At 37.2% G+C, this 27,447-nt stretch overlaps 1 protein-coding gene across 11 annotated transcripts in view; it reads left to right on the top strand.

Moving 5' to 3' along the window:
* Positions 1-15,818, top strand: part of LOC129234157 (filaggrin-like) — a 36,008-nt gene extending 20,190 nt beyond the window's left edge. Inside the window, exons 4-8 of one of the 11 annotated variants that reach the window (XM_054868071.1) lie at positions 93-794; positions 2,201-2,737; positions 5,246-6,886; positions 7,148-8,299; positions 9,011-15,818. In XM_054868071.1, coding sequence (XP_054724046.1) covers positions 93-794; positions 2,201-2,737; positions 5,246-6,886; positions 7,148-8,299; positions 9,011-15,690 — 10,712 coding nt within the window. In that variant the 3' untranslated portion in view covers positions 15,691-15,818. Of the gene's footprint in view, positions 1-92; positions 795-2,200; positions 6,887-7,147; positions 8,300-9,010 lie in introns of all 11 variants that reach the window. The other 10 variants (XM_054868065.1, XM_054868070.1, XM_054868063.1 and 7 more) reach the window with 10 other exon arrangements.
* Positions 15,819-27,447: the final 11,629 nt, after the last annotated feature.

The raw sequence follows: 27,447 nt of genomic DNA, 5'->3' as shown, positions 1-27,447 counted from the left end.
AAAGGGAGGAAAGGGAAAGTCAGGAAAAGGAGAAGATGATGATGATGAGGAAGAAAAAGAAGGAAATATGAAAAAGGGAGGGAAAAGTAAAGGTGGTAAAGATCAAAACAAAGGCGGACAAAAGGACAAGCATGATGAACACGACAAACACGGAGGAAAAGGAGGCAAGGAAAAATCTGGCAAAAAGGGAGGAAAAGGAATGTCGGGAAAAGGAGAAGATGATGACGATGAGGAAGAAGGGACGGAAGGACAAATGAAAAAGGGTGGCAAAAGCAAAGGTGGTGAAGATCAAAAACAAGGAGAAGAAAAGGACAAGCACGGAGGAAAAGGAGGCAAGCACAAAACCGGTAAAAAGGGAGGAAAGGGAAAGTCAGGAAAAGGAGAAGATGATGATGATGAAGAAGAAAAAGAAGGAAACATGAAAAAGGGAGGCAAAAGTAAAGGTGGTAAAGATCAAAACAAAGGCGGACAAAAGGACAAGCATGATGAACACGACAAACACGGAGGAAAAGGAGGCAAGGAAAAATCTGGCAAAAAGGGAGGAAAAGGAAAGTCGGGAAAAGGAGAAGATGACGATGATGAGAAGGAAGGGCAAGATGGACAAATGAAAAAGGGAGGTAAAAGTAAAGGTGGTGAAGATCAAAAACAAGGAGAAGAAAAGGACAAGCACGGAGGAAAAGGAGGCAAGCACAAAACCGGTAAAAAGGGAGGAAAGGGAAAGTCAGGAAAAGGAGAAGATGATGATGATGAGGAAGAAAAAGAAGGAAACATGAAAAAGGGAGGCAAAAGTAAAGGTGGTAAAGATCAAAACAAAGGCGGACAAAAGGACAAGAATGATGAACACGACAAACATGGAAGTAAAGGAGGCAAGCAAAAAACTGATAAAATGGGAGGAAAAGGAAAAGACAGGAAAAGAAGAAGATGATGACGATGATGAGGAAGGGACGGAAGGACAAATGAAAAAGGGTGGCAAAAGTAAAGGTGGTAAAGATCAAAAACAAGGAGAAGAAAAGGACAAGCACGGAGGAAAAGGAGGCAAGCACAAAACCGGTAAAAAGGGAGGAAAGGGAAAGTCAGGAAAAGGAGAAGATGATGATGATGAGGAAGAAAAAGAAGGAAACATGAAAAAGGGAGGCAAAAGTAAAGGTGGTAAAGATCAAAACAAAGGCGGACAAAAGGACAAGCATGATGAACACGACAAACACGGAGGAAAAGGAGGCGAGGAAAAATCTGGCAAAAAGGGAGGAAAAGGAAAGTCGGGAAAAGGAGAAGATGACGATGATGAGAAGGAAGGGCAAGATGGACAAATGAAAAAGGGAGGTAAAAGTAAAGGTGGTGAAGAGCAAAAACAAGCCGAAGAAAAGGAAAAACACGGAGGAAAAGGAAGCAAGCACAAAACTGGTAAAAAGGGAGGAAAGGGAAAGTCAGGAAAAGGAGAAGATGATGATGATGAGGAAAGAAAAAGAAGGAAACATGAAAAAGGGAGGCAAAAGTAAAGGTGGTAAAGATCAAAACAAAGGCGGACAAAAGGACAAGAATGATGAACACGACAAACATGGAAGTAAAGGAGGCAAGCAAAAAACTGATAAAATGGGAGGAAAAGGAAAGACAGGAAAAGAAGAAGATGATGACGATGATGAGGAAGGGACGGAAGGACAAATGAAAAAGGGTGGCAAAAGTAAAGGTGGTAAAGATCAAAAACAAGGAGAAGAAAAGGACAAGCACGGAGGAAAAGGAGGCAAGCACAAAACCGGTAAAAAGGGAGGAAAGGGAAAGTCAGGAAAAGGAGAAGATGATGATGATGAGGAAGAAAAAGAAGGAAACATGAAAAAGGGAGGCAAAAGTAAAGGTGGTAAAGATCAAAACAAAGGCGGACAAAAGGACAAGCATGATGAACACGACAAACACGGAGGAAAAGGAGGCAAGGAAAAATCTGGCAAAAAGGGAGGAAAAGGAATGTCGGGAAAAGGAGAAGATGATGACGATGAGGAAGAAGGGACGGAAGGACAAATGAAAAAGGGTGGCAAAAGCAAAGGTGGTGAAGATCAAAAACAAGGAGAAGAAAAGGACAAGCACGGAGGAAAAGGAGGCAAGCACAAAACCGGTAAAAAGGGAGGAAAGGGAAAGTCAGGAAAAGGAGAAGATGATGATGATGAAGAAGAAAAAGAAGGAAACATGAAAAAGGGGGGCAAAAGTAAAGGTGGTAAAGATCAAAACAAAGGCGGACAAAAGGACAAGCATGATGAACACGACAAACACGGAGGAAAAGGAGGCAAGGAAAAATCTGGCAAAAAGGGAGGAAAAGGAATGTCGGGAAAAGAAGAAGATGATGACGATGAGGAAGAAGGGACGGAAGGACAAATGAAAAAGGGTGGCAAAAGCAAAGGTGGTGAAGATCAAAAACAAGGAGAAGAAAAGGACAAGCACGGAGGAAAAGGAGGCAAGCACAAAACCGGTAAAAAGGGAGGAAAGGGAAAGTCAGGAAAAGGAGAAGATGATGATGATGAGGAAGAAAAAGAAGGAAACATGAAAAAGGGAGGCAAAAGTAAAGGTGGTAAAGATCAAAACAAAGGCGGACAAAAGGACAAGCATGATGAACACGACAAACACGGAGGAAAAGGAGGCAAGGAAAAATCTGGCAAAAAAGGAGGAAAATTTATGTCGGGAAAAGGAGAAGATGACGATGATGAGAAGGAAGGGAAAGATGGACAAATGAAAAAGGGAGGTAAAAGTAAAGGTGGTGAAGATCAAAAACAAGGAGAAGAAAAGGAAAAACACGGAGGAAAAGGAAGCAAGCACAATACTGGTAAAAAGGGAGGAAAGGGAAGGTCAGGAAAAGGAGAAGATGATGACGATGATGAGGAAGGGACAGAAGGACAAATGAAAAAGGGAGGCAAAAGTAAAGGTGGTAAAGATCAAAAACAAGGAGAAGAAAAGGACAGGCACGGAGGAAAAGGAGGCAAGCACAAAACCGGTAAAAAGGGAGGAAAGGGAAAGTCAGGAAAAGGAGAAGATGATGATGATGAGGAAGAAAAAGAAGGAAACATGAAAAAGGGAGTCAAAAGTAAAGGTGGTAAAGATCAAAACAAAGGCGGACAAAAGGACAAGCATGATGAACACGACAAACACGGAGGAAAAGGAGGCAAGGAAAAATCTGGCAAAAAGGGAGGAAAAGGAATGTCGGGAAAAGGAGAAGATGACGAAGATGAGAAGGATGGGAAAGATGGACAAATGAAAAAGGGAGGTAAAAGTAAAGGTGGTGAAGATCAAAAACAAGGAGAAGAAAAGGACAAGCACGGAGGAAAAGGAGGCAAGCACAAAACCGGTAAAAAGGGAGGAAAGGGAAAGTCAGGAAAAGGAGAAGATGATGATGATGAGGAAGAAAAAGAAGGAAACATGAAAAAGGGAGGCAAAAGTAAAGGTGGTAAAGATCAAAACAAAGGCGGACAAAAGGACAAGCAAGATGAACACGACAAACACGGAGGAAAAGGAGGAAAGCAAAAAATTGGCAAAAAGGGAGGAAAAGGAAAGTCAGGAAAAGGAGAAGATGACGATGATGAGGAGGAAGGGAAAGATGGACAAATGAAAAAGGGACGTAAAAGTAAAGGTGGTAAAGATCAAAAACACGGCGAAGAGAAGGACAAGCAGGGAGGAAAAGGAAGCAAGCACAAAACTGGTAAAAAGGGAGGAAAGGGAAAGTCAGGAAAAGAAGATGACGATAATGATGAGGAAGGGGAAGAAGAAAACATGAAAAATGTAGGCAAAAGTAAAGGTGGTAAAGATCAAAACAAAGGCGGACAAAAGGACAAGAATGATGAACACGACAAACATGGAAGTAAAGGAGGCAAGCAAAAAACGGATAAAAAGGGTGGAAAAGGAAAGACAGGAAAAGAAGAAGATGATGACGATGATGAGGAAGGGACGGAAGGACAAATGAAAAAGGGTGGCAAAAGTAAAGGTGGTGAAGATCAAAAACAAGGAGAAGAAAAGGACAAGCACGGAGGAAAAGGAAGCAAGCACAAAACTGGTAAAAAGGGAGGAAAGGGAAAGTCAGGAAAAGGAGAAGATGACGATGATGATGAGGAAGGGGAAGAAGAAAACATGAAAAAGGGAGGCAAAAGTAAAGGTGGTAAAGATCAAAACAAAGGCGGACAAAAGGACAAGAATGATGAACACGACAAACAAGGAAGTAAAGGACGCAAGCAAAAAACTGATAAAAAGGGAGGAAAAGGAAAGACAGGAAAAGAAGAAGATGACGATGATGATGAGGAAGGGAAAGATGGACACATGAAAAAGGGAGGAAAAGGAAAGTCAGGAAAAGGAGAAGATGACGAAGATGATGAGGAAGGGAAAGAAGGACACATCAAAAAGGGAGGAAAAGGAAAGTCAGGAAAAGGAGAAGATGACGAAGATGATGAGGAAGGGAAAGAAGGACACATGAAAAAGGGAGGAAAAGGAAAGTCAGGTAAAGGAGAAGAAGAAGAAGATGATGATGAAGAAAAAGAAGGACAAATGAAAAGGGGAGGTAAAAGTAAAGGTGGTAAAGATAAAAAACAAGGAGGACAAAAGGACAAGCATGATGAACAGGAGAAACACAGAGAAAAAGAAGCCAAGCACAAAACTAGTAAAAAGGGAGGAAAAGGAAAGTCAGGAAAAGGAAAGGATGACGACGATGATGACGAAGGGAAAGAAGGACATATGAAGAAGGGAGGAAAAAGTAAAGGTGGTAAAGATCAAAAACAAGGTGGACAAAAGGACAAACATGATGAAATGGACAAAAACGGTGGAAAACGAGGCAAGCACAAAACTAGTAAAAAGGGAGGAAAAGGAAAGTCAGGAAAAAGGAGAGAAGACGATGATGATGAGGAAGGGAATGATGGACACATGAAAAAGGGAGGAAAATTGAAGTCAGGTAAAGAAGAAGATGAAGACGATGAGGAGGAAGGGAAAGAAGGACACATGAAAAAGGGAGGCAGAAGTAAAGGTGGTAAAAATGAAAAACAAGGCGGACAAAAGGACAAGCATGACGAAAAGGACAAACACGGTGGAAAACGAGGCAAGCACAAAACTGGTAAAAAGGGAGGAAAACGAAAGTCAGGAAAAGGAGAAGATGACGATGATGATGAGGAAGGGAAAGATGGACACATGAAAAAGGGATTAAAAGGAAAGTCAGGTAAAGGAGAAGAAGAAGATGATGATGATGAAGAAAAAGAAGGACAAATGAAAAAGGGAGGCAAAAGTAAAGGTGGTAAAGATAAAAAACAAGGCGGACAAAAGGACAAGCATGATGAACAGAAAAAACACGGAGGAAAAGGAGCCAAGCACAAAACTGGTAAAAAGGGAGGAAAAGGAAAGTCAGGAAAAGGAAAAGATGACGACGATGATGACGAAGGGAAAGAAGGACACATGAAGAAGGGAGGAAAAAGTAAAGGTGGTAAAGATCAAAAACAAGGTGGACAAAAGGACAAACATGATGAAATGGACAAAAACGGTGGAAAACGAGGCAAGCACAAAACTAGTAAAAAGGGAGGAAAAGGAAAGTCAGAAAAAAGGAGAGAAGACGATGATGATGAGGAAGGGAATGATGGACACATGAAAAAGGGAGGAAAATTGAAGTCAGGTAAAGAAGAAGATGAAGACGATGAGGAGGAAGGGAAAGAAGGACACATGAAAAAGGGGGGCAGAAGTAAAGGTGGTAAAAATGAAAAACAAGGCGGACAAAAGGACAAGCATGACGAAAAGGACAAACACGGTGGAAAACGAGGCAAGCACAAAACTGGTAAAAAGGGAGGAAAACGAAAGTCAGGAAAAGGAGAAGATGACGATGATGATGAGGAAGGGAAAGATGGACACATGAAAAAGGGAGGAAAAGGAAAGTCAGGTAAAGGAGAAGAAGAAGATGATGATGATGAAAAAAAAGAAGGACAAATGAAAAAGGGAGGCAAAAGTAAAGGTGGTAAAGATAAAAAACAAGGCGGACAAAAGGACAAGCATGATGAACAGAAAAAACACGAAGGAAAAGGAGCCAAGCACAAAACTGGTAAAAAGGGAGGAAAAGGAAAGTCAGGAAAAGGAGAAGATGACGATGATGATGAGGAAAGGAAAGAAGGAAACAAGAAAAAGGGAGGAAAACGAAAGTCAGGAAAAGAAGAAGATGACGATGATGATGAGGAAGGGAAAGATGGACACATGAAAAAGGGAGGAAAAGGAAAGTCAGGTAAAGGAGAAGAAGAAGAAGATGATGATGAAGAAAAAGAAGGACAAATGAAAAAGGGAGGCAAAAGTAAAGGTGGTAAACATAAAAAACAAGGCGGACAAAAGGACAAGCATGATGAACAGAAAAAACACGGAGGAAAGGGAGCCAAGCACAAAACTGGTAAAAAGGGAGGAAAAGGAAAGACAGGAAAAGGAGAAGATGACGATGATGATGAGGAAAGGAAAGAAGGAAACAAGAAAAAGGGAGGAAAACGAAAGTCAGGAAAAGAAGAAGATGACGATGATGATGAGGAAGGGAAAGATGGACACATGAAAAAGGGAGGAAAAGGAAAGTCAGGTAAAGGAGAAGAAGAAGAAGATGATGATGAAGAAAAAGAAGGACAAATGAAAAGGGGAGGCAAAAGTAAAGGTGGTAAAGATAAAAAACAAGGCGGACAAAAGGACAAGCATGATGAACAGAAAAAACACGGAGGAAAAGGAACCAAGCACAAAGCTGGTAAAAAGGGAGGAAAAGGAAAGTCAGGAAAAGGAGAAGATGACGATGATGATGAGGAAGGGAAAGAAGGAAACATGAAAAAGGGAGGAAAAGGAAAGTCAGGTAAAGGAGAAGAAGAAGATGATGATGATGAAGAAAAAGAAGGACAAATGAAAAAGGGAGGCAAAAGTAAAGGTGGTAAACATAAAAAACAAGGCGGACAAAAGGACAAGCATGATGAACAGAAAAAACACGGAGGAAAGGGAGCCAGACACAAAACTGGTAAAAAGGGAGGAAAAGGAAAGACAGGAAAAGGAGAAGATGACGATGATGATGAGGAAAGGAAAGAAGGAAACAAGAAAAAGGGAGGAAAACGAAAGTCAGATAAAGGAGAAGAAGATGATGATGATGATGAAGAAAAAGAAGGACAAATGGAAAAGGGAGGCAAAAGTAAAGGTGGTAAAGATAAAAAACAAGGCGGACAAAAGGACAAGCATGATGAACAGAAAAAACACGGAGGAAAAGGAGCCAAGCACAAAACTGGTAAAAAGGGAGGAAAAGGAAAGTCAGGAAAAGGAGAAGATGACGATGATGATGAGGAAGGGAAAGAAGGACACATGACAAAGGAAGGCAAAAGTAAAGGTGGTAAAGATCAAAAACAAGGCGGACAAAAGGACAAGCATGATGAACAGGAAAAACACAGAGGAAAAGGAGCCAAGCACAAAACTGGTAAAAAGGGAGGAAAAGGAAAGTCAGGAAAAGGAGAAGATGACGACGATGATGACGAAGGGAAAGAAGGACACATGAAAAAGGGAGGAAAAAGTAAAGGTGGTAAAGATCAAAAACAAGGCGGACAAAAGGACAAGCATGATGAGCAGGAGAAACACAGAGGAAAAGAAGCCAAGCACAAAACTGGTAGAAAGGGAAGAAAAGGGAAGTCGGGAAAAGGAGAAGATGATGATGATGAGGAAGAAAAAGAAGGAAAGATGAAAAAGGGAGGCAAAAGTAAAGGTGGTAAAGATCAAAACAAAGGCGGACAAAAGGACAAGCATGACGAAAAGGACAAACACGGTGGAAAACGAGGCAAGCACAAAACTGGTAAAAAGGGAGGAAAACGAATATCAGGAAAGGAAGAAGATGACGATGATGATGAGGAAGGGCAAGATGGACACATGAAAAAGGGAGGAAAAGGAAAGTCAGGTAAAGGAGAAGAAGAAGATGATGATGATGAAGACAAAGAAGGACAAATGAAAAAGGGAGGCAAAAGTAAAGGTGGTAAAGATAAAAAACAAGGCGGACAAAAGGACAAGCATGATGAACAGAAAAAACACGGAGGAAAAGGAGCCAAGCACAAAACTGGTAAAAAGGGAGGAAAAGAAAAGTCAGGAAAAGTAGAAGATGACGACGATGATGAGGAAGGGAAAGAAGGACACATCAAAAAGGGAGGAAAAGGAAAGTCAGCAAAAGGAGAAGATGACGAGGATGATGAGGAAGGGAAAGATGGACACATGAAAAAGGGAGGAAAAGGAAAGTCAGGTAAAGGAGAAGAAGAAGAAGATGATGATGAAGAAAAAGAAGGACAAATGAAAAGGGGAGGCAAAAGTAAAGGTGGTAAAGATAAAAAACAAGGAGGACAAAAGGAGAAGCATGATGAACAGGAGAAACACAGAGGAAAAGAAGCCAAGCACAAAACTAGTAAAAAGGGAGGAAAAGGAAAGTCAGGAAAAGGAGAAGATGACGACGATGATGACGAAGGGAAAGAAGGACACATGAAGAAGGGAGGAAAAAGTAAAGGTGGTAAAGATCAAAAACAAGGTGGAGAAAAGGACAAACATGATGAGATGGACAAAAACGGTGGAAAACGAGGCAAGCACAAAACTAGTAAAAAGGGAGGAAAAGGAAAGTCAGGAAAAAGGAGAGAAGACGATGATGATGATGAAGGGAATGATGGACACATGAAAAAGGGAGGAAAAGGGAAGTCAGGTAAAGAAGAAGATGAAGACGATGAGGAGGAAGGGAAAGAAGGACACATGAAAAAGGGAGGCAGAAGTAAAGGTGGTAAAAATGAAAAACAAGGCGGACAAAAGGACAAGCATGACGAAAAGGACAAACACGGTGGAAAACGAGGCAAGCACAAAACTGGTAAAAAGGGAGGAAAACGAAAGTCAGGAAAAGGAGAAGATGACGATGATGATGAGGAAGGGAAAGATGGACACATGAAAAAGGGAGGAAAAGGAAAGTCAGGTAAAGGAGAAGAAGAAGAAGATGATGATGATGAACAAAAAGAAGGACAAATGAAAAAGGGAGGCAAAAGTAAAGGTGGTAAAGATAAAAAACAAGGCGGACAAAAGGACAAGCATGATGAACAGAAAAAACACGGAGGAAAAGGAGCCAAGCACAAAACTGGTAAAAAGGGAGGAAAAGGAAAGTCAGGAAAAGGAGAAGATGACGATGATGATGAGGAAGGGAAAGAAGGACACATGACAAAGGAAGGCAAAAGTAAAGGTGGTAAAGATCAAAAACAAGGCGGACAAAAGGACAAGCATGATGAACAGGAGAAACACAGAGGAAAAGGAGCCAAGCACAAAACTGGTAGAAAGGGAAGAAAAGGAAAGTCAGGAAAAATGCAAAAAGATGATGATGATGAGGAAGGGAAAGATAGACTCATGAAAAAGGGAGGAAAAGAAAAGTCAGGTATAGGAGATGATGACGATGATGACAAAGAAGGACAAATGAAAAAGGGAGGTAAAAGTAAAGGTGGTGAAGATAAAAAACAAGGCGGACAAAAGGACAAGCATGATGAACAGAAAAAACACAAAGGAATAGGAGCCAAGCACAAAACTGGTAAAAAGGGAGGAAAAGGAAAGTCAGGAAAAGGAAAAGATGACGATGATGACGAGGAAATGAAAGAAGGAAACATGAAAAAGGGAGGAAAAGGAAAGTCAGGAATAGGAGAAGATGACGATGATGAAGAGGAAGGGAAAGAAGGACACATGACAAAGGAAGGCAAAAGTAAAGGTGGTAACGATAAAAAACAAGGCGGGCAAAAGGACAAGCATGATGAAAAGGACAAACACGGTGGAAAACGAGCCAAGCACAAAACTGGTAAAAAGGGAAGAAAAGGAAAGCCAGGAAAAAGGCAAGATGACGATGATGATGAGGAAGGGAAAGATGGACGCATGAAAAAGGGAGGAAAAGGAAAGTCAGGTAAAGGAGAAGATGATGATGATAAGGAGAAAGAAGGAAAAATGAAAAAGGGAGGCAAAAGTAAAGGTGGTAAAGATAAAAAACAAGGCGGACAAAAGGACAAGCATGATGGACAGAAAAAACACGGTGGAAAAGGAGCCAAGCACAAAGTTGGCAAAAAGGGAGGAAAAGGAAAGTCCGGGAAAGGAGAAGATGACGATGATGATGAGGAAGGGCAAGAAGGACACATGAAAAAGGGAGGCAAAAGTAAAGGCGGTAAAAATCAAAAACAAGGCTCACAAATAGACAATGATGATGAACGCGTCAAACACAGAGGAAAAGGAGGCAAGAACAAAACTGGTAAGAACGGAAGAAAAAGAAATTCAAAAAAAGGAGAAGACGACGATGATGATGAGGATGGGAAAGGAGGACACATGAAAAAGGGAGGCAGAAGCAAACGCGGTAAAAATCACAAACATGGCGGACAAAAAGACAAGAATGATAAACACGACAAACAGGGAGGAAGAGGAAAGTCAAGAAAAGGAGAAGATGATGAGGAAGGGAAAGAACGACAGATGAAAAAGGGAGGAAAAGGAAAGTCTGGAAAAGGAGAAAAAGACGATGACGATGAGGAAGGGAAAGAAGGGCACATGCAAAAAGGAGGCAAAAGTAAAGGTCGTAAAAATCACAAACATGGTGGACAAAAAGACCAAAGTGATAAACACGACAAACTGCGAAGAAAAGGAAAGTCAAGAAAAGAAGAAGATGATGATGATGATGAGGGAGGGAAAGAAAGACGGATGAAAAAGGGAGGAAAGGGAAAGTCGGGAAAAGGAGAAGATGACGATGATGATGAGGAAGGGAAAGAAGGGCACATGGAAAAGGGAGGCAAAAGTAAAGGCCGTAAAAATCATAAACATGGCGGACAAGAGGACAAGCATGATAAACACGACAAGCAGGGACGAAAAGGAAATTCAAGAAAAGGTGAAGATGATGATGATGATGATGAGGAAGGGGAAGAAAGGCGGTTGAAAAAGGGAGGAAAAGGAAAGTCTGGAAAAGAAAAGTATGACGATGATGATGAGGAAGGGGAAGAAGGAGACATGAAAAAGGGAGGCAAGAGTAAAGGCCTTAAAGATCATAAACATGGCAGACAAAAGTGCAAGCATGATGAACATGACAAACACGGAGGAAAAGGCGCCAAGCACAAATCTGGCAAAAAGAGAGGAAAAGGAAAGTCAGGGAAAGGAGATGATGACTATGATGATGACGAAGAGAAAGAAGGGCACATGCAGAGGGGAGGCAAAAGTAAAGGCCGTAAAAATCACAAACATGGCGGACAAAAGGACAAGCATGATGAGCACGACAAACAGGGAGGAAAAGGAAAGTCAAGAAAAGAAGATGATGATGATGATGAGGATGGGAAGGAAAGACAGATGAAAAGAGGAGGAAAAGGAAAGCCAGGAAAAGGAGAAGATGAAGATGATGATGAGGAAGGGAAAGGAGGACACATGAAAAAGGGAAGAAAAAGTAAAGGTGGTAAAAGTCACAAACATGGCGGACAAAAGGACAAGCATGATAAACACGACAAACAGGGACGAAAAGGAAAGTCAAGAACAGGAGAAGATGATGATGATGATGAGGAAGGGAAAGAAAGAAGGATGAAAAAGGGAGGAAAAGGAAAGTCTGGAAAAGGAGAAGATGACGATGATGATGAGGAAGGGAAAGAAGGACACATGCAAAAGGGAGGCAGAAGTAAAGACCGTAAAAATCACAAACATCACGGACAAAAGGACAAGCATGATAAACACGACAAACAGGGACGAAAAGGAAAGTCAGGAAAAGGAGAAGATAACGATGATGATGAGGAAGGGAAAGAAGGACACATGAAAAAGGGAAGAAAAAGTAAAGGAGGTAAAGATCATAAACATGGTGGACAAAGGTACAAGCATAAAAAACACGACAAACAGGGACGAAAAGGAAAGTCAAGAACAGGAGAAGATGATGATGATGATGAGGAAGGGAAAGAAAGACGGATGAAAAAGGGAGGAAAAGGAAAGTCTGGAAAAGGAGAAGATGATGATGATGATGAGGAAATGAAAGAAGGACACATGAAAAAGGGAGGCAAAAGTAAAGGCCTTAAAGATCACAAACATGGCGGACAACAGGACAAGCATGATGATCATGACAAACACGGAGGAAAAAGAGGCAAGCACAAATCTGACAAAAAGAGAGGAAAAGGAAAGTCAGGGAAAGGAGAAGATGACGATGATCATGACGAAGAGAAAGAAGGGAACATGCAAAAGGGAGGAAAAAGTAAAGGCCGTAAAAATTACAAACATGGCGGACAAAAAGACAAGCATGATGAGCACGACAAACAGGGAGGAAAAGGAAAGCCAAGAGAAGGAGATGATGATGATAAGGAGGAAGGGGAAGAAAGACAAATGAAAAGGGGAGGAAAATTAAAGCCAGGAAAGGGAGAAGATGACGATGATGATGAGGAAGGGAAAGGAGGGCACATGAAAAAGGGAGGAAAAGGAAAGTCTATAAAAAAAGAAGATGACGATGATGACAAGGAAGGGAAAGAAGGGCACATGAAAAAGGGAGGCAGAAGTAAAGGTCTTAAAGATCACAAACATGGCGGACAAAAGGACAAGCATGATAAACATGAAAAACACGGAGGAAAAGGCGGCAAGCAGAAATCTGGCAAAAAGAGAGGAAAAGGAAAGTCAAGGAAAGTAGAAGATGACGATGATGATGAGGATGGGAAAGAAAAGCACATGCAAAAGGGAGGCAAAAGTAAAGGTGGTAAAGATGAAAAACAAGGCAGACAAAAGGAGAAGGCTGATGTATACGACCAAAACGGAGGAAAAGGAGGCAAGCAGAAATCTGGCAAAAAGGGAGGAAAAGGAAAGTCAGGAAAAGGAGAAGATGACGATGATGATGAGGAAGGGAAAGAAGGAAACATGAAAAAGGGAGGAAAAGGAAAGTCTGGTATAGGAGAAGATGATGATGATGATGAGAAAGGGAAAGAAGGACACGTGAAAAAGGGAGACAAAAGTAAGAGTGGCAAAGATCAAAAACATGGTGGACAAAAGGACAGGCATGATGAACACGATGATGATGAGGATAAAAGAAGGAAAGGACATACGAAAAAAGGAGGTAAAAGTAAGGGAAGTAAAGGACGCAAGTCCAAATCTCAAATCGAAAAACATGGTGGACTTAGAGGTAAACATAATGAACACGATGATAAAGGTGGAAAAACAGGCAAGCACATGACCGGAGGAAAGAAAGGTAAAGGAAAGTCAGATAAAGGAGAGGAGGATGACAAGGATGAAGGTGGAAAAAATGTTCATAGGAGAAAAGGAAGTAAAGATAATAAAGGAAAAGGAGGCAGACACGAATCGCAAACAGGAAAACATGGTGGTCAAAAACACAAACATTATAAACACCGGGGAGACACTAAAGAAGGAGGCAAGCATAATGCCGACAAAAATAAAGGAAAATCTGGAAAGGAAGAACAAGACGATTATGATGAGGAAGAACAAGACGATTATGATGAGGAAGAACAAGACGATTATGATGAGGAAGAACAAGACGATTATGATATGGAAGAACAAGACGATTATGAACAAGGAGAAAAGCACCACCATAAAAATTCCCATCATGGAAATAAACCACAGAAAGATCAAGACGAAACAGACAGCGGACAGAAAAATCAAAATAAACAGAAGCATGGAGAGAAAGTGACATACAAGACAGAAACTAGTGAATATACTTACTATGAACGATATGAATTTTTGGTTACCTACAGCTTCGAGGAAATTGTTTCCAGTGAGAAGTATGATGAATTTTGTGCACTTTTTGGCACTTGTGCATACTCTAAGAGTTTCTTCAATTTCGTCAAATATTGCCATCAGAGTGAAGAGAAACCTGCAAATTATGACACTAATTTTGAGAAATGCATTAATATTTATATTGAAACAGAAGATATCGATGCAGATCAGGAATTATATGAAACTTATGAACGAGATCTTTATGGAAACAGCTCATCTCAAGAAGAGGAAAAAGGTAAGGAAGAAAGCTCGGACAATGATTCTGGAGAAGAATTCGAAGAAAGTGAAGAAATATATGAAATGTATGAATATCATTTGTATGAATCCAAGTCAACTGACGAAGAAAATCAAGAAACTTCAAAGAAGCCTTCTGATGAGGAACAAACAACATCAGAAAAATCGAAGAACGAACAGGGCAAAGAAAGAAAACCAGAAGGTCGTGATAAAGGAAAGGGAGTCGAAAAGAAAAAAACAGATGAAAATCGGGAAAATGACAAAGGAAAAAGGAATGATGATATTAATATGGACAAAAAAAATAAAAAGAATACCGATAATAACTATGATGACCAGAACGAAAACACTGACAAGGACATGAGCAAAGGAAAGAAAAAGAAGGATCGCGGTAAGGAATCTGGAGGTAAAGGGAAACCGGGGCATACAACGACAGGAAAAAGTGAAAAGTATGAAAGTTATCATAGTGAGCAAAGTGAACAGTCCTATAGGGCACGTTACGAATTTTTGATCGATATACAGTACGAAGATGTTTACTATGGAGAAAACTGGGATCACTTTTGTTCTTTATTTGAAGTCTGTCCGTATTCCGAAAGCATCTTTAATTTTGTTAAATATTGCCACAAAGATGAAGTAGAGCCGGAGAACTACAAAGTCAATTTCAAGCAATGTATCGAGTACTTTTATCAGTCTGGGGATTTTGAAATTCATGAAGATTTATATGAAAAATATGAATATAAATTGTACGAAAAGCACGAATCAAACGATAATGGAAGTGGAGGTAATGATGGAAGTGCGTATTACCAAAGACATGAGTTTTTGATCAGTTTAGAGTACGATCAAGTATTTTTTGATGATAAATGGAACACGTTTTGCAGTTTATTCAAAGAATGCGCTTGGTCCCAGAGCTTTTTTGATTTTGTGAAATACTGCCATCGTTATGAAACAAAACCTATCAACTATGAAAAAAACTTTGACAAATGCATCGAAATTTACAATTTCTCCGGTGACTTTGAAGTTTATGAAGATTTGTACGAGACTTATGAAACGAATCTGCACTCAGACGAAAGCTCTAGCGAAACCACATCGACAAGCATTTCAACAGAAAGCAAAACCTCCAGCACCGATACTAGCTACGAAGAAAAATACAAGTATTTTCTCAGCATTAAGTTCGAGGATGTTTATGAAGAAGAAAACTACAATACATTTGTTTCCCTCTTCGGCTACGCCCCCGATACTGAAATAATTTTTTACTTGACTAAGCACTGCTTCCAAAACTCTGAGAAGCCCCCAAACCATGACAGCAATTACGAAAAAGCACTTGACTTATATTTCCGATTCGAGTACAGCTACCTGGAAGAACTCTTTGCCGCTTACGATGAGAACCTGTATGAAGAGAAAAGCAGTAGTTCCTACTCCTACAGTTATTCCAACTCCGAGAGTAACACAAGCGGCCAGCCAGGCTCCGAAGAAGGCTATTCTTACTCCAACTCAGAGTCTTCTTCCAATGGTGACTCTTGGAGTTACTCTTACAGTAACCAGTACTCCTCGATGCAAGATGGCGATAATTACTCGCAAAGTGATCAATATCCACCACAGGACGGACAAAGTGGACAAGACGGCGGACAAAGTAATTCTGATTTGTATCAAAACAGTCAAAGCTCGTCAGAATACTCTTCCTCTTATGAAAGTAGTAGTTCCAATACCGAGCAGAGTTCAACCTATACATATGACTTCATTTTTTGATAAGAAAATTCTTTTGTGTGAATTGCTAATATACAACTATTTTTCTTGCACTTATCAATATTGCTTTGAAGGTGATGGGTTCTTAACACTTATGCTCATGTTATAAATAAAAAGATTTATGTAATGAACTCTCTTTCTTTTATTATATCGTAGGAAATTTGGCAGCAGTTATTTTTCATCATAAAAAAGAAAATAAACTTTTTTAATTTGAAAGGGAAAAAAAGGAAAAAGATAATAAAAAAGGTAATTTTGTGCATTCTCTAAACCTTTATTCATAATAGTCATGTCACAATAAAAAAAATATGTAGTAATTTACTAATTTGATTTTATAACACTTAAAAAGCTTCGATTTCAGCATCCAATCTGAAGATTATAAACGAGCTGATGTGTGCATCACATGACTTCTTTTACACCAATTTAAAGTTATTTTCCTATTATTGGAATTTTACTGTGATTCAATAGTTAACTCTTTAAATATAACCAACAAAGGCCAAATGGAAACCAGATTTAAAAAAAAAAATCGCCTGATTTGTCGCTAAGTTGACGACAAAACTTGGCGACCTAAAACTTGGCGATATATTGCAAGTGTTTGCATAAATTATAACACCACTTGAGTTTGCATTGAAATTAGCATTCATTTCCCCCCGAAAAGGTGTAAAAGACTCCCTTTGGAAAATTCGAATGCAACCAAGAAAGGAGGTGCACAACTAGACCCCACTAGGAGTCTACGTACCAAATTTCAACTTTCCAGGACTTACCATTCTTGAGTTATGCGACATATATACGCACATACATATACTTACGTATATACAGACGTATGATTCAATAGTTCACTCTCTAAATATCACCAACAGTGGCCAATTTGAAACAGATAAAAAAAAATCGTCAAATTTTTCGCCAAGTTGGTGGTCAAAAACTTGGTGACCAAAAGCTTGGCGATATTTCGCCAAGTGTTTGCATAAAATATAACACCATTTGAGTTTGCATTGAAATTAACATTAATTTCCCCCAGAAAAGGTGTAAAAGACCCTCTTTGGAACATAGAATGCAACCAAAAGAGGAGGTGCACAAATAAACCACGCAAGGAGTCTACGTACCAAATTTCAACTTTCTAGGACTTACTGTTCTTGAGTTATGCGACATACATACGCACATACATACATACGTACATACAGACGTACGATTCAATAGTTTACTCTTTAAATATCACCAACAGTGGCCCAATTGAAACAGATTTTAAAAACAGAAGGAAAAAAAATCACCAAAATTTGTCGCCAAGTTGGCGACAAAACTAGGTGACCAAGAGACTGGCGATATATCGCCAAGTTTATTGCCGAATTGTAACACCACTTGAGTTTATATCGAAATTAACAATGATTCCCCCCCCCCCAAAAGGGGCAAAAGACCCCTTTAGAAACACTCGAATGCAACCAAAAGGGGAGATGCACAACTAGACCCCACAAGGAGTCTACGTACCAAATTTCAACTTTCTAGGACTTACCGTTCTTGAGTAATGAGACATACATACGCACATCCGTACATACGCATATTCACACATACATACATGCGTACATACGGACATCACGAGAAAAGTCGTTGTAATTAACTCGGGGAATGTCAAAATGGGTATTTCGGGTGCCTATACATTCTTAGGTACTTATACGCGTGTGTTCGGTTGAAAACAAAAACTCAACATTAATTCGGGGGTGAGCAAAATGGAAATCAAGGCCGAATTTTGAGTGAAATTTTTTTCGTGAATACAATAGTTCAATTCTTGTAAAAGGAAGTAAAAATTCGTCAATAAATCATACACTAAACAATTATTTAAGATAGTGCAAAATGTACACTTTCTTAATGTAACATTTAATATATTGTAGCACTACGACACCTACGATGTATGATTTATTAGTTGTATTATCGTCTAAGAAGTATCCGTCGCCATCAAGAGAAAAATGCAACATTGCAGGGTGCACTTGATCTGCCAGTCTGTTTGTTTATCCTCGACGAAAACCACGCACCACTTCCAGGCCAGCAGAACATACTCCATATCATATCACGATACTCCCTCCCGATCCTTGCACAGTGCACGCATTCAAATGCACACATCAAAGGTTTCTAATTCATTAGCCAGTGAACAGTAATTTAATCTCATACAGGCTTAATAACGCATATCAAGGATAAATTAGTAAATTGATTTCCAGATACGTGTTTCGGGGTTTCAAGGAACGACTTTTCCAGTGCGAAGAAGGCCGAAAAGTTATCCGAGGGAAGTAGCTAGTTGGAACAGAAGACAATTATAAATGTAAAAATTGGAGGTTTTCAAAACAAAAAAACAAAAAAAAGGAATATAGATTTGAAATACCAAAAATATGGTTAAGCAATAAAATTCCAAAAAATCCGATAAGAAAATTTGTTTTTTCTAATAGTTGAAACATCTTATGATTAAATTAACAATAAATTTACTGTCAGAAAAAATACGTAACTAAACAATTGTAACATTAAAATAGTACAATTTAAAAAAATATTATATTTTTAAAAAAAAGGATCCCAATATAGAATTCCAAATCTGAAAAAAGTAGAAAAATTAATAAATATTCAAATAAAGTAAAAGCACCTGTTGTACATTACAATCGCATCTGTATATATTAACTTATTACTTGAAAAACTTGTAGTCTTGAAAAATTCAAAAATATGTAAATAAATAAATAGGAAAATAAAGTAATTATAGTCATTAAATAAAAATTAAAAGTGAATTTCTATCAAAAAAACTGTTTACAGCGCTGTCTTTTTGGGTAAAAAAAAAAAAAAAATACATCCTCTTAGATTTCTTTTTTCTCTTCTTTTTCGTTGGCAAAACTTACATTAAGAATTAATATTTAGAAAAAAAGAAAATAAAAGTACACCTCAATAAAAAATAAATTAACAAAAATAAAATAGTATGCAACTCTTTCTTTCAGGTAAAAAAATAAAGCACTCCAAATTTCTCTTATTTCTATTGCCAAAAATTATTGCGTTAAACAAAAACTCAAAAAATTAAATAAATAAAAATCGGAACGATAATTTTTCGATTTTTTACTAATAACTTTTTTTCCTATCTGTGGAAACCAAACTTTAAGAATGTATTAAGAATGTGCACACTTTTCTCATTTATTTATTTATATTCATATTAAAAATAATTTTTAGTATAGTTCAATGGCAGATTTTCAGGTTTGGAGACCGTCGCAATGAAGGGGCTCTTTGGTGTTGAACAGAAGTGCGTAAAATATTTTCCGTATGCCTTTTGGATCCTGCGTTGTGCGGGCTCCTCGCAATTGCGACATAGAAAATCCTCTCCTGGATCATTCCTCGTCAAATCCCCCAAATTAAATAGTCAGTCGTCACGTCACGCCTCAGATTTTGTCCATTATTTTTTTACGAATAGATACTATCTATGAGATGAGCTCAAATTATTTTTTTTTTAGATTTTTTGAATGAAAATTACATTTTGGAGATATTTTTCAAAACTTCGATTTTTGATCACTTTTCGGATTCACCTTTTTGGTGTGAATTTAGAAAATCTCCCTAATTTCTTTATTTTAAAACCAAGTAAAGGTACCAATTTCAAACTAATACTTTTCTTTTTCAGTATAAACAGCAAAATGTATTCTGTGAATATTGGGGTGTTGCCACTTACCTAAAGTCAGTTTTCATGTTTTTTTCAATTGGGAGATTTAATAAGTCATATCTCCAGAGCTCCGACTAATATCTGCTTCAAATGTTTTCGCAATATATTTTAATCATTCTCCTGTTATGTACAAAACTTTACAGAGGTGACTTTTGTTGTTTTGAAATAAAAAAAAGTATTTTTTGCAGGGAATTTACTTCAAATACAAGCTTTCTATAACTTTAATCCCTTTTTAAGCTTAAAAAAGTCTAAAATCTTTTCAGAACAAATAATACTGGAATGTCAAAGAATAAAAATTGAGTTGTATAAATCGTAAATCGTTAAAAAGTTGTTCACTTTGGAAAAGAATTGTGCAAACACTTCCGTTTCAGACTTGACAGAAAAAAGAAGAGAAAAAACTTTTGATTGAAAATATACTAAATATTAAGAACAATAACTAGAAGAATAGTTATAAAACATTTCTAATCTAATAAATCTAAAAGAGTCGGAGTCAAGAGTTGAAGACTTTAAACTTCCAAGTGTCGGAGTCAGTCATTTTCCCTCCGAGTATAAATTTCTGCACTGCTGTCTGAGTTTCAACACCGCGGAGTCAGTGGCGGAGTCGAGGAGACGGAGACCGACAAATTTTGGTGGACAGGTGTCGGGAATAGGTCATTATTTTCCCACCGAACTCCACAGGACTGGTGAAAACATTTGTGCCATTCCACGGAAAACGGTAATTTTGTCCCGCACGTGACGCTTCATATATTTCATAAAAAATAATAATTTAAAAGATGATGAACAAATATTTTGTTGCTTAAGAAATCACAAGCGCATGTGTGACTTCTTAAGCAAAAACTTTCTCCAAAATGTATTTCTTTTTAAGAAATATAGGAACCGTCACGTGCGGGACAAAATGACCATTTTCAATTGATTGAGCATATTCATATTTTTTTTCGGTGGTTTAAATAATTATTTCTAAACTAATAAGATATGTTTCCTTTGCGTTAGAACCATAACTTTCAAAATCTACAATTTGTTTCGTCATTGCTGTATTAATAGAGCAAAAACATAAGCTTATTCATTTGCAAGTTACCAGAAGTTGACTTTGGATGTCTCGCACGTGACGCATGTAAATAAATTTTATTTTAAATAGCAAAATTTTTTGATAAAAATATAATTGTGTCAGGAGTATCTTTGTATGAAATGTAAAGATTAAAAAAATTGCTTACCCCTGTTGCATTAAAATATTAAGAGATATGACGAAATGTTAATGAAATTTAAGCGTATTTTTGTCCCGCACGTGACGGTGGAATGGCCCATTTGCGCTTTGATTTCATTTTATTTTGATTCAGTCATACAAGTATTTATCTCCCACTCGCGTCAATATTAGTCTACGGAATATTGTAATTTGACTTTTGTTTTATTTTTTTTTTCAGTTTTTGAACGGATAATTAAAAATATATTCGGAATCTAAACCATATTTTCAATTTTCTAGGGCCAAAAAAAAAAAAAAAAAAAAAAAAAAAAAATCGCATTGTCGTTAGAGTTTACATTTTTTTGAATTGTTCAAAAATACCCTTAAAACGAGCTTATGTGTGCATCACATGGCTTCCTTTTATTCAAATTTAATGATAAAGGGCCTTGGAGTAAGCAAAGAAACGCTTTAAATATTTTCACCCCAAGTTTGTTGCGAACCGAAGCAAAGAAAACGTTTTATACAGATAAATTTTCCCAACATTGGCAGTTTTAATGTGATTCAATGGTTAACTCTCTAAAGAAGGCCAAATTGAAACCAGATTAAAAAATAAATAAATAAATAAATAAAACACCAAATTTGTCGTGAAGTTAACAATGATTTTACCCCAACCCCAAAAAGGTGTATAGACCCCCTTTGGAACATCCGAATGTAACCAAAAGGGAATGTGCACAACTAAACTCCACTAGGAGTCTTTTACCAAATTTCAACTTTCTAGGACATATCATTTTTGAGTTATGCGAGATACATAAGCACATACACACATATGCACATACACACATACGCACATACACATATACGCACATACATACGTATATACGGACGTCACGAGAAAACTCGTTATAACTAACTCGAGGATCGTCAAAATGGATACTTCGGATGTCTACACGTTCTTAGGAATATATCCACGTGTGGTCGGGTTGAAAAAAAAACTCAATATTCATTCGGGGGCAAGCAAAATGGAAATTAATTCCGATATTTGAGTGAAAATTTTCTTTCCTTTTTTGTAAAAGGAAGTAAAAAGCTAAATAAAAAAAAATTTGCTCTATATTAGAGGTGGGCAATGTCGTTCTTTTTATTGATCCGTTCGTCAGAGGATCGTTCATTCTTTTTATCCGTTCATTTAACTCGTTCATTTGAAAAAGGTAGCAGGTAATCTCTCTGCACGACATACTCACGCAAGTTCAAAATGTTTCATTAGATTAGTACAGTCGAACTCGCTTATAGCGAGCCCTGTTTTAATTTCTTCGGCGAGCCTCGGATTTAGTCAGGAAATCAAAAAGATTTGGTTGGTACAATGGTAGGTGTATGGGAACAAAACTCGCTTTAAATGAGCAAACCCCGCTTAAAGTTAGCAATATTTCTACAATTTATATATGTCTGTTGATTTCCTCCCTAGAAAAGATTATTCTGTTTTTGAAAAAATTCCATTAGCATTTCGAATTTAGCCGAAAGTAAGAGAAAATACATAAATCAAGACAAAAACAGTGACGACAATGCCGTTTTTTTTTTTTTTTTTTAATTCGTGGAGTAGAGAAGTATTTAAAAATTATATATTTATTGAAGAGAATGTTATCATGTACGAAACATTGTAAAGTAAACTGATAACGTGGGTACGTTGGTTCGCCTGGTGGGGCATGTTGAACCGCATAACTCAAACAACATTTGTTATAATTTTAGAGATAAACACTATCAAACGTTGAAACTACCTTATTCTCTTTTGTGTGTAGAGTCGAAAATATGAAATTTAAAGATCAATACAACATATTAAATTCATTTTAATTGATAAATCATCTTCAATTAAAAATCGCTTCAAGCATTCACCATTGGCAGACAATTATTTTTTTTTTAAAATCAAAGGAAAAAATCAATTATTGAATATTTATGACACAATTAATGGATTAATGCAGACTAAAGTTAACTAAAGATGCGTTAAGTGATGTCTGGGAATATAAAAGTGCTTTGGAAGTAGCACTTGTATTGAACTGGGTTTTGGAAGGATAAGTCATATGTTACTTTTATGCAAAGTTACATTAATATATGCTTGGGAGAAAAACTTCTTTTTTTCTTTATTGCATTGCATGAAATAACACCAAAAAGAAAAGAATCCAGCCACACTAAAACCATATTTTTCAAAGAAAAAGTGCAATTAAATTGACAGCTTTAGGTTAGCATATCTTTGTGTCCTAAAATCAAATACAAAAAAATTGATAATCTTAAGTAAAAGTATACTTTTTTGTCCCTTTTATCAATTATTTGTTTTATTTTGTTTCTACGTAGAATGCTTATTTAGCAAAAAAAAAGTTGTTTAATACATGAGCATTATAACATATTGAATATTTTACTCTTAGAAAACAATTGTCTGCAAAAACTATATTATATAGTATGTTTGAACTAGTATGTTTGACCCAACGTGCCCAACAAAGAGTGAACCATCCTACCTCACATTCTTGGTCTGAAAAAGTGATGTCATATTTTTTTTTTCTTTTTGACAAAAAAATGAAAAAATTGACAATTATTGTGAACTAAAAAAACTTACTTTAAATATTTCATTATAGGATTTATAGGACCATAGGTGCTAATTTTTGTTGGTCATAAAAAAAAATTAATAGTATTATTTAAATTGAAACCGGTCCAACATGCCCCAAGGTCCAACGTGCCCCATCTCCCTTTATGTGGAAATTCGATGAAAGTAAATTACTCGTTTTTGGAAACCTTTTAGCCCCTGGAAACCCTGATTAGGGACAGGAAAAAGGTAGGCAACCATACTTTAGCGATTTATTCAGTTTTTACTCTTCTTTTCACTTTTATGACACAATTTCAGGAAACGGATGAAGGTAAATTGTTCATTTTTGAGTACCGTTTAGGTCCTGGCAACCTTGGTTTGTTCAGACACAATAGATAGGCAACCTTACTTAAACGTTTTGTTAACAACTTTTAGTCTTCACTTACGATAACATTATTTGAAAGCTCAATAAGAGTAAATTACTCATTTTTGGGCACTTTTTAGCCTCTGGCAACCCTGCTTAGGGACCAGAAAAAGGTAGGCAACTTTACTTTAGCGCTTTATTTACAGCTTTTACTCTTCATTTGTGACCACAATTTCCGTAAACTTGATGGGGGGGAAAATTATCTCCCTTCTGGGGGACCTTTTAACCCCTGAAAACTCTCATTAGGGACCCGAAAAAGATAGGCAATCTTTACTTTTAAGCGTTTTATTTCCATCTTTTACTCTTCATTTATTATGTTAATGGTTTTCGGGAACTCGATGGGGGTAAATTACTCAATTTTACGCACCTTTCAACCCATGGCAACACTGATTAGTTCACTTGAAATAGGTAGAAATTTTTTTCTTTCGCGTTTCATTTACAACTTTTACTCTTCATCAACAATTCTTAGAAACTCGATGAGGGTAGGTCAAGCCTAGTGGTATCTTGGTCTATAAGCATTAGCATAATATTTTTAGGCTTTTGTGTGAACATTTCTTTCAATGATATCCACAGCAACCTAACCTGAGAAATGTTATACAGGGTGTTCTGTTTTAACCTGCAAGGCCTCTATTTCCGCAACTGTTACTCTTAGATGCATACTTCCAATTGATAAAATGTTCCAAAGCAGATGAAGAGTTAAGATATTGAAAATTTGAAGTAAAAATAAAAATCAGTCAAAAAATACAAAATTTAACTTTTTACACAAGCCCCGGGTTTTCTAACTTATATTTAGGGAAATAATATCCATTGAAAAACAATTCCAACACAAAAGGTTTGACATTAATACGACCAATATTCACCGAGATATGAAACGCGGCATTTTGTGACTTACACCACTTTACACTCACCGTCAATAACATTTTTTGGGGGAAAATATAGCAGTTAATAAGCGTTTAAAAGTGTATATGTGCAGAGTGTGGTTTTTCAAATTGTTAGAGGTTTTGCAGCGTGTTTTGCGTATCACGGCACAACATTTGCATTAATTTTTGAATAGCAATGAAAAATAAATACCTTGTTTTTTTTTTTTTTTTTTTAATTTGCCAACCTGTCATTCTTCTGGAAGACTAATAAGTTCCAATCTCATCTTCTGTATGGTCCCTTAACACTTTGAAATGGAATATCTCCTTGAGTTTTGGTCGCACAAGTGTCAAGTTTTTTGTGTCAGTTTTCAATGGAAATAATTTCTCTATAGATAAGTTAGGGGGGGGGGGTAAGGGCCCGTGTAAAAAGTTAAATTTTGTATTTTTTGAATCATTTTTGTTTTTGCTTCAAACTTTCGATATCTTAACTTCGCATCTGATTTTGAATATTTTTGCAATTGGTAGGGCTCGACCGATGACATTTTTTGGCCGATGGGCCGATGCTGATTGTTGCCGATTGTTCAAAGATGGCCGATGGCCCATTGTTCAAAGATGGCCGATGGCCGATTGTTTTCCTCCAAATGGCCGATTGCCGATGGCCGATGGCAAAAAAAAAATCTAACAGAAATAAATTGATAAGATTGTCATTGGGATCAAAAGGATCATTGATTCATTTCACTTTACTTCCTTTCTACGAATAAGGAATTGTAATCACAAAAAAAAATCAGATTTCGACCTAAATTTATATTTTACGATCACCCAATTTAAACTTCACAAGTTTTTTCGGCACATCTGTACATGCATATGTACCTAAGAACATATAGATGACTGAAATATACATTTTGAACGCCTCCTTAGTTAATTATCGCAAATTCTCTCGTGATGTCTTCATGCGCGTAAACTAGCGTCACTCAAAAACGTTATGAAATGGTAAGTTGAAAATTCATACGTATGAAGTACGATCTAAAAGTTCGAGGACAACTTGTATAAAATCTTACCATGAATAGTTCACATTACCGAAGTACATCTATCTACAAAATAGTCACCTTGAACGACTATGCACTTCTGCCAACGTCCGTATATCTTTTAGAAGGACTCCAGGAAGACATTTATCGCAACTTCCTGTAAGGCCTGTTGCGCTGCTGCTTTAACTTCATCGTGGGGAAGAAGTCGACTTTCATGTTGAGGATGCACGGTTCAAATGGTCAATACTCTGATATGACAAGAAATAACCTAACGTTTCTTCGGACTTAGCTCCGTGTGACTTTTACCAGTTACCAGCAAAAAAACATTTGCATGGACGCCGCTTTCTTCTGTCAGGAGAAGATAAAGCTGCATCACAGAATGTAGCGAAAAATGGCTTCCAGGAGTGTTTCCAAAAGTTATATGAACACTGGCAGAAGTACATAGTCCCTCAAGGTGACCTTTTGCAGGTGGATGTGCTTCGGTAATGTGAACTATTCTGAGTAAGGTTTTATACAGCTTGTTCCCCGAACTTTTGGAATCGTACAATCTGAATAGGGTGTAGTTATGCTTCTCCTGTTTTGACTGCTGTATGATGGAAGACAAAGAACAACAGCCAAAAAAAAAAAAAAAAGAAAGAAAAAGAAAGAAAGAAAGAAAAACAAAGAGACTGTTTAATAACCAATTGTTTTGTTTTTTTAATTGAACATTAAACTAAGATTTCAGTAATATCGTAATAATGTATGGATTTAGGTACACTAAACATAGCTAAAAAACATTAAATTTTGTTCGTGAAATACACCGCCAGCTAAGTCATTTCCAGCCGAGGATTGCAGTTTCGTGCTTATTAGCACTCATCAGCCCGGCATAGGAAAGTGACTGAGCTGGAGATGGAAAACCTCTTAGGGAAGCCAAGAGTGCGAAACAAACTGGTAGCTAATATAGAATTAGCAGACCAGCCGAGTGACCGAAGCAATGGTTCGGTTCGACAGTCCTCGGCTGGAAATGACTTAGCTGGCGGTGTATTTCACGTATTTCTGCTTTAGCCCTGGCTAATGGGCGGTAATTTACTGAATTAAATTTTGTTGTTTAATCATTCAAAAAACAAATTAAGAATAAAACTATGAAGCCGTCAACAAATTACGCAATTCAAGTGGAAAGATTACAGGTAGACATTTTTTAGTCATCAAATTAAGCAAAAAAGGTAACAGATAAATTACAATATTAAATCATAATAGGAATATTTTTATACTTATTTAAAATTTATGAATAGAAAAGTTTGCATTTTTCATAAAAGCTATAACGGTGACATAAATTTTGCGGAAAAAAGAAATAGACATGAAAAGAGTGAGGTTCTTAACACGCAGCTACAATAAACAAACTCAATATTTACACCAAGTTAATAACTGAATACATATACTACTTGATCTGATGTTTGCACACGTAATATTGAATAATTTGATTGTTAAATCTTTTGTGAAGCACTACAAACAAGTTCGAATTGAATTTTTCAATTTAACAATAATTTTCTGAAATTTAAAAAATTGCATAATAGAAAATCCTTGAAACTTTTCTATAACACATTATTAAAAATATGATGAAAATGAAAATAACTTATTGATTGATTTTATGTAAATACATAAAAATAGTTACTTACAACAGAAAAAAAATCGATCGCTATTAATGATGCAAAAAAGATGGCGTATTACGAAATATAGCGGAAACAAGTCGGCAAAATCTCTAATTTTATGAATGGTGTTAGTTTTAAACAACTCAGAAGTACAACTAGAGTTTAATTTCAGAAATTGAGGGAGTGGGAGGAGGGGCACGCAAGTGTTCTCGGAAATATAAAAAAATAGTCGTAAAAAATAGAGTTCAAAATAAACATAAGCATTGAGCAAAAAAAAAAAAAAAAAACTTTTAAAACTTGCACCTGAGTTTGTTTTGACGTGCAGTGGCGGATTTAAAGTATAGTAAATCTTGCGATTGCACGAGAGGCCCCATAAACGTAAGGGCACCGTAGGAGTTACAAAAATGGTTATG

The sequence above is a fragment of the Uloborus diversus genome, chromosome 1 (assembly GCF_026930045.1).
Source record: "Uloborus diversus isolate 005 chromosome 1, Udiv.v.3.1, whole genome shotgun sequence".
Classification (NCBI taxonomy): Eukaryota; Metazoa; Arthropoda; class Arachnida; order Araneae; family Uloboridae; genus Uloborus; species Uloborus diversus.
Note: the sequence above shows the minus strand (reverse complement) of the source record. Positions and strands in the feature narration are given on the sequence as shown.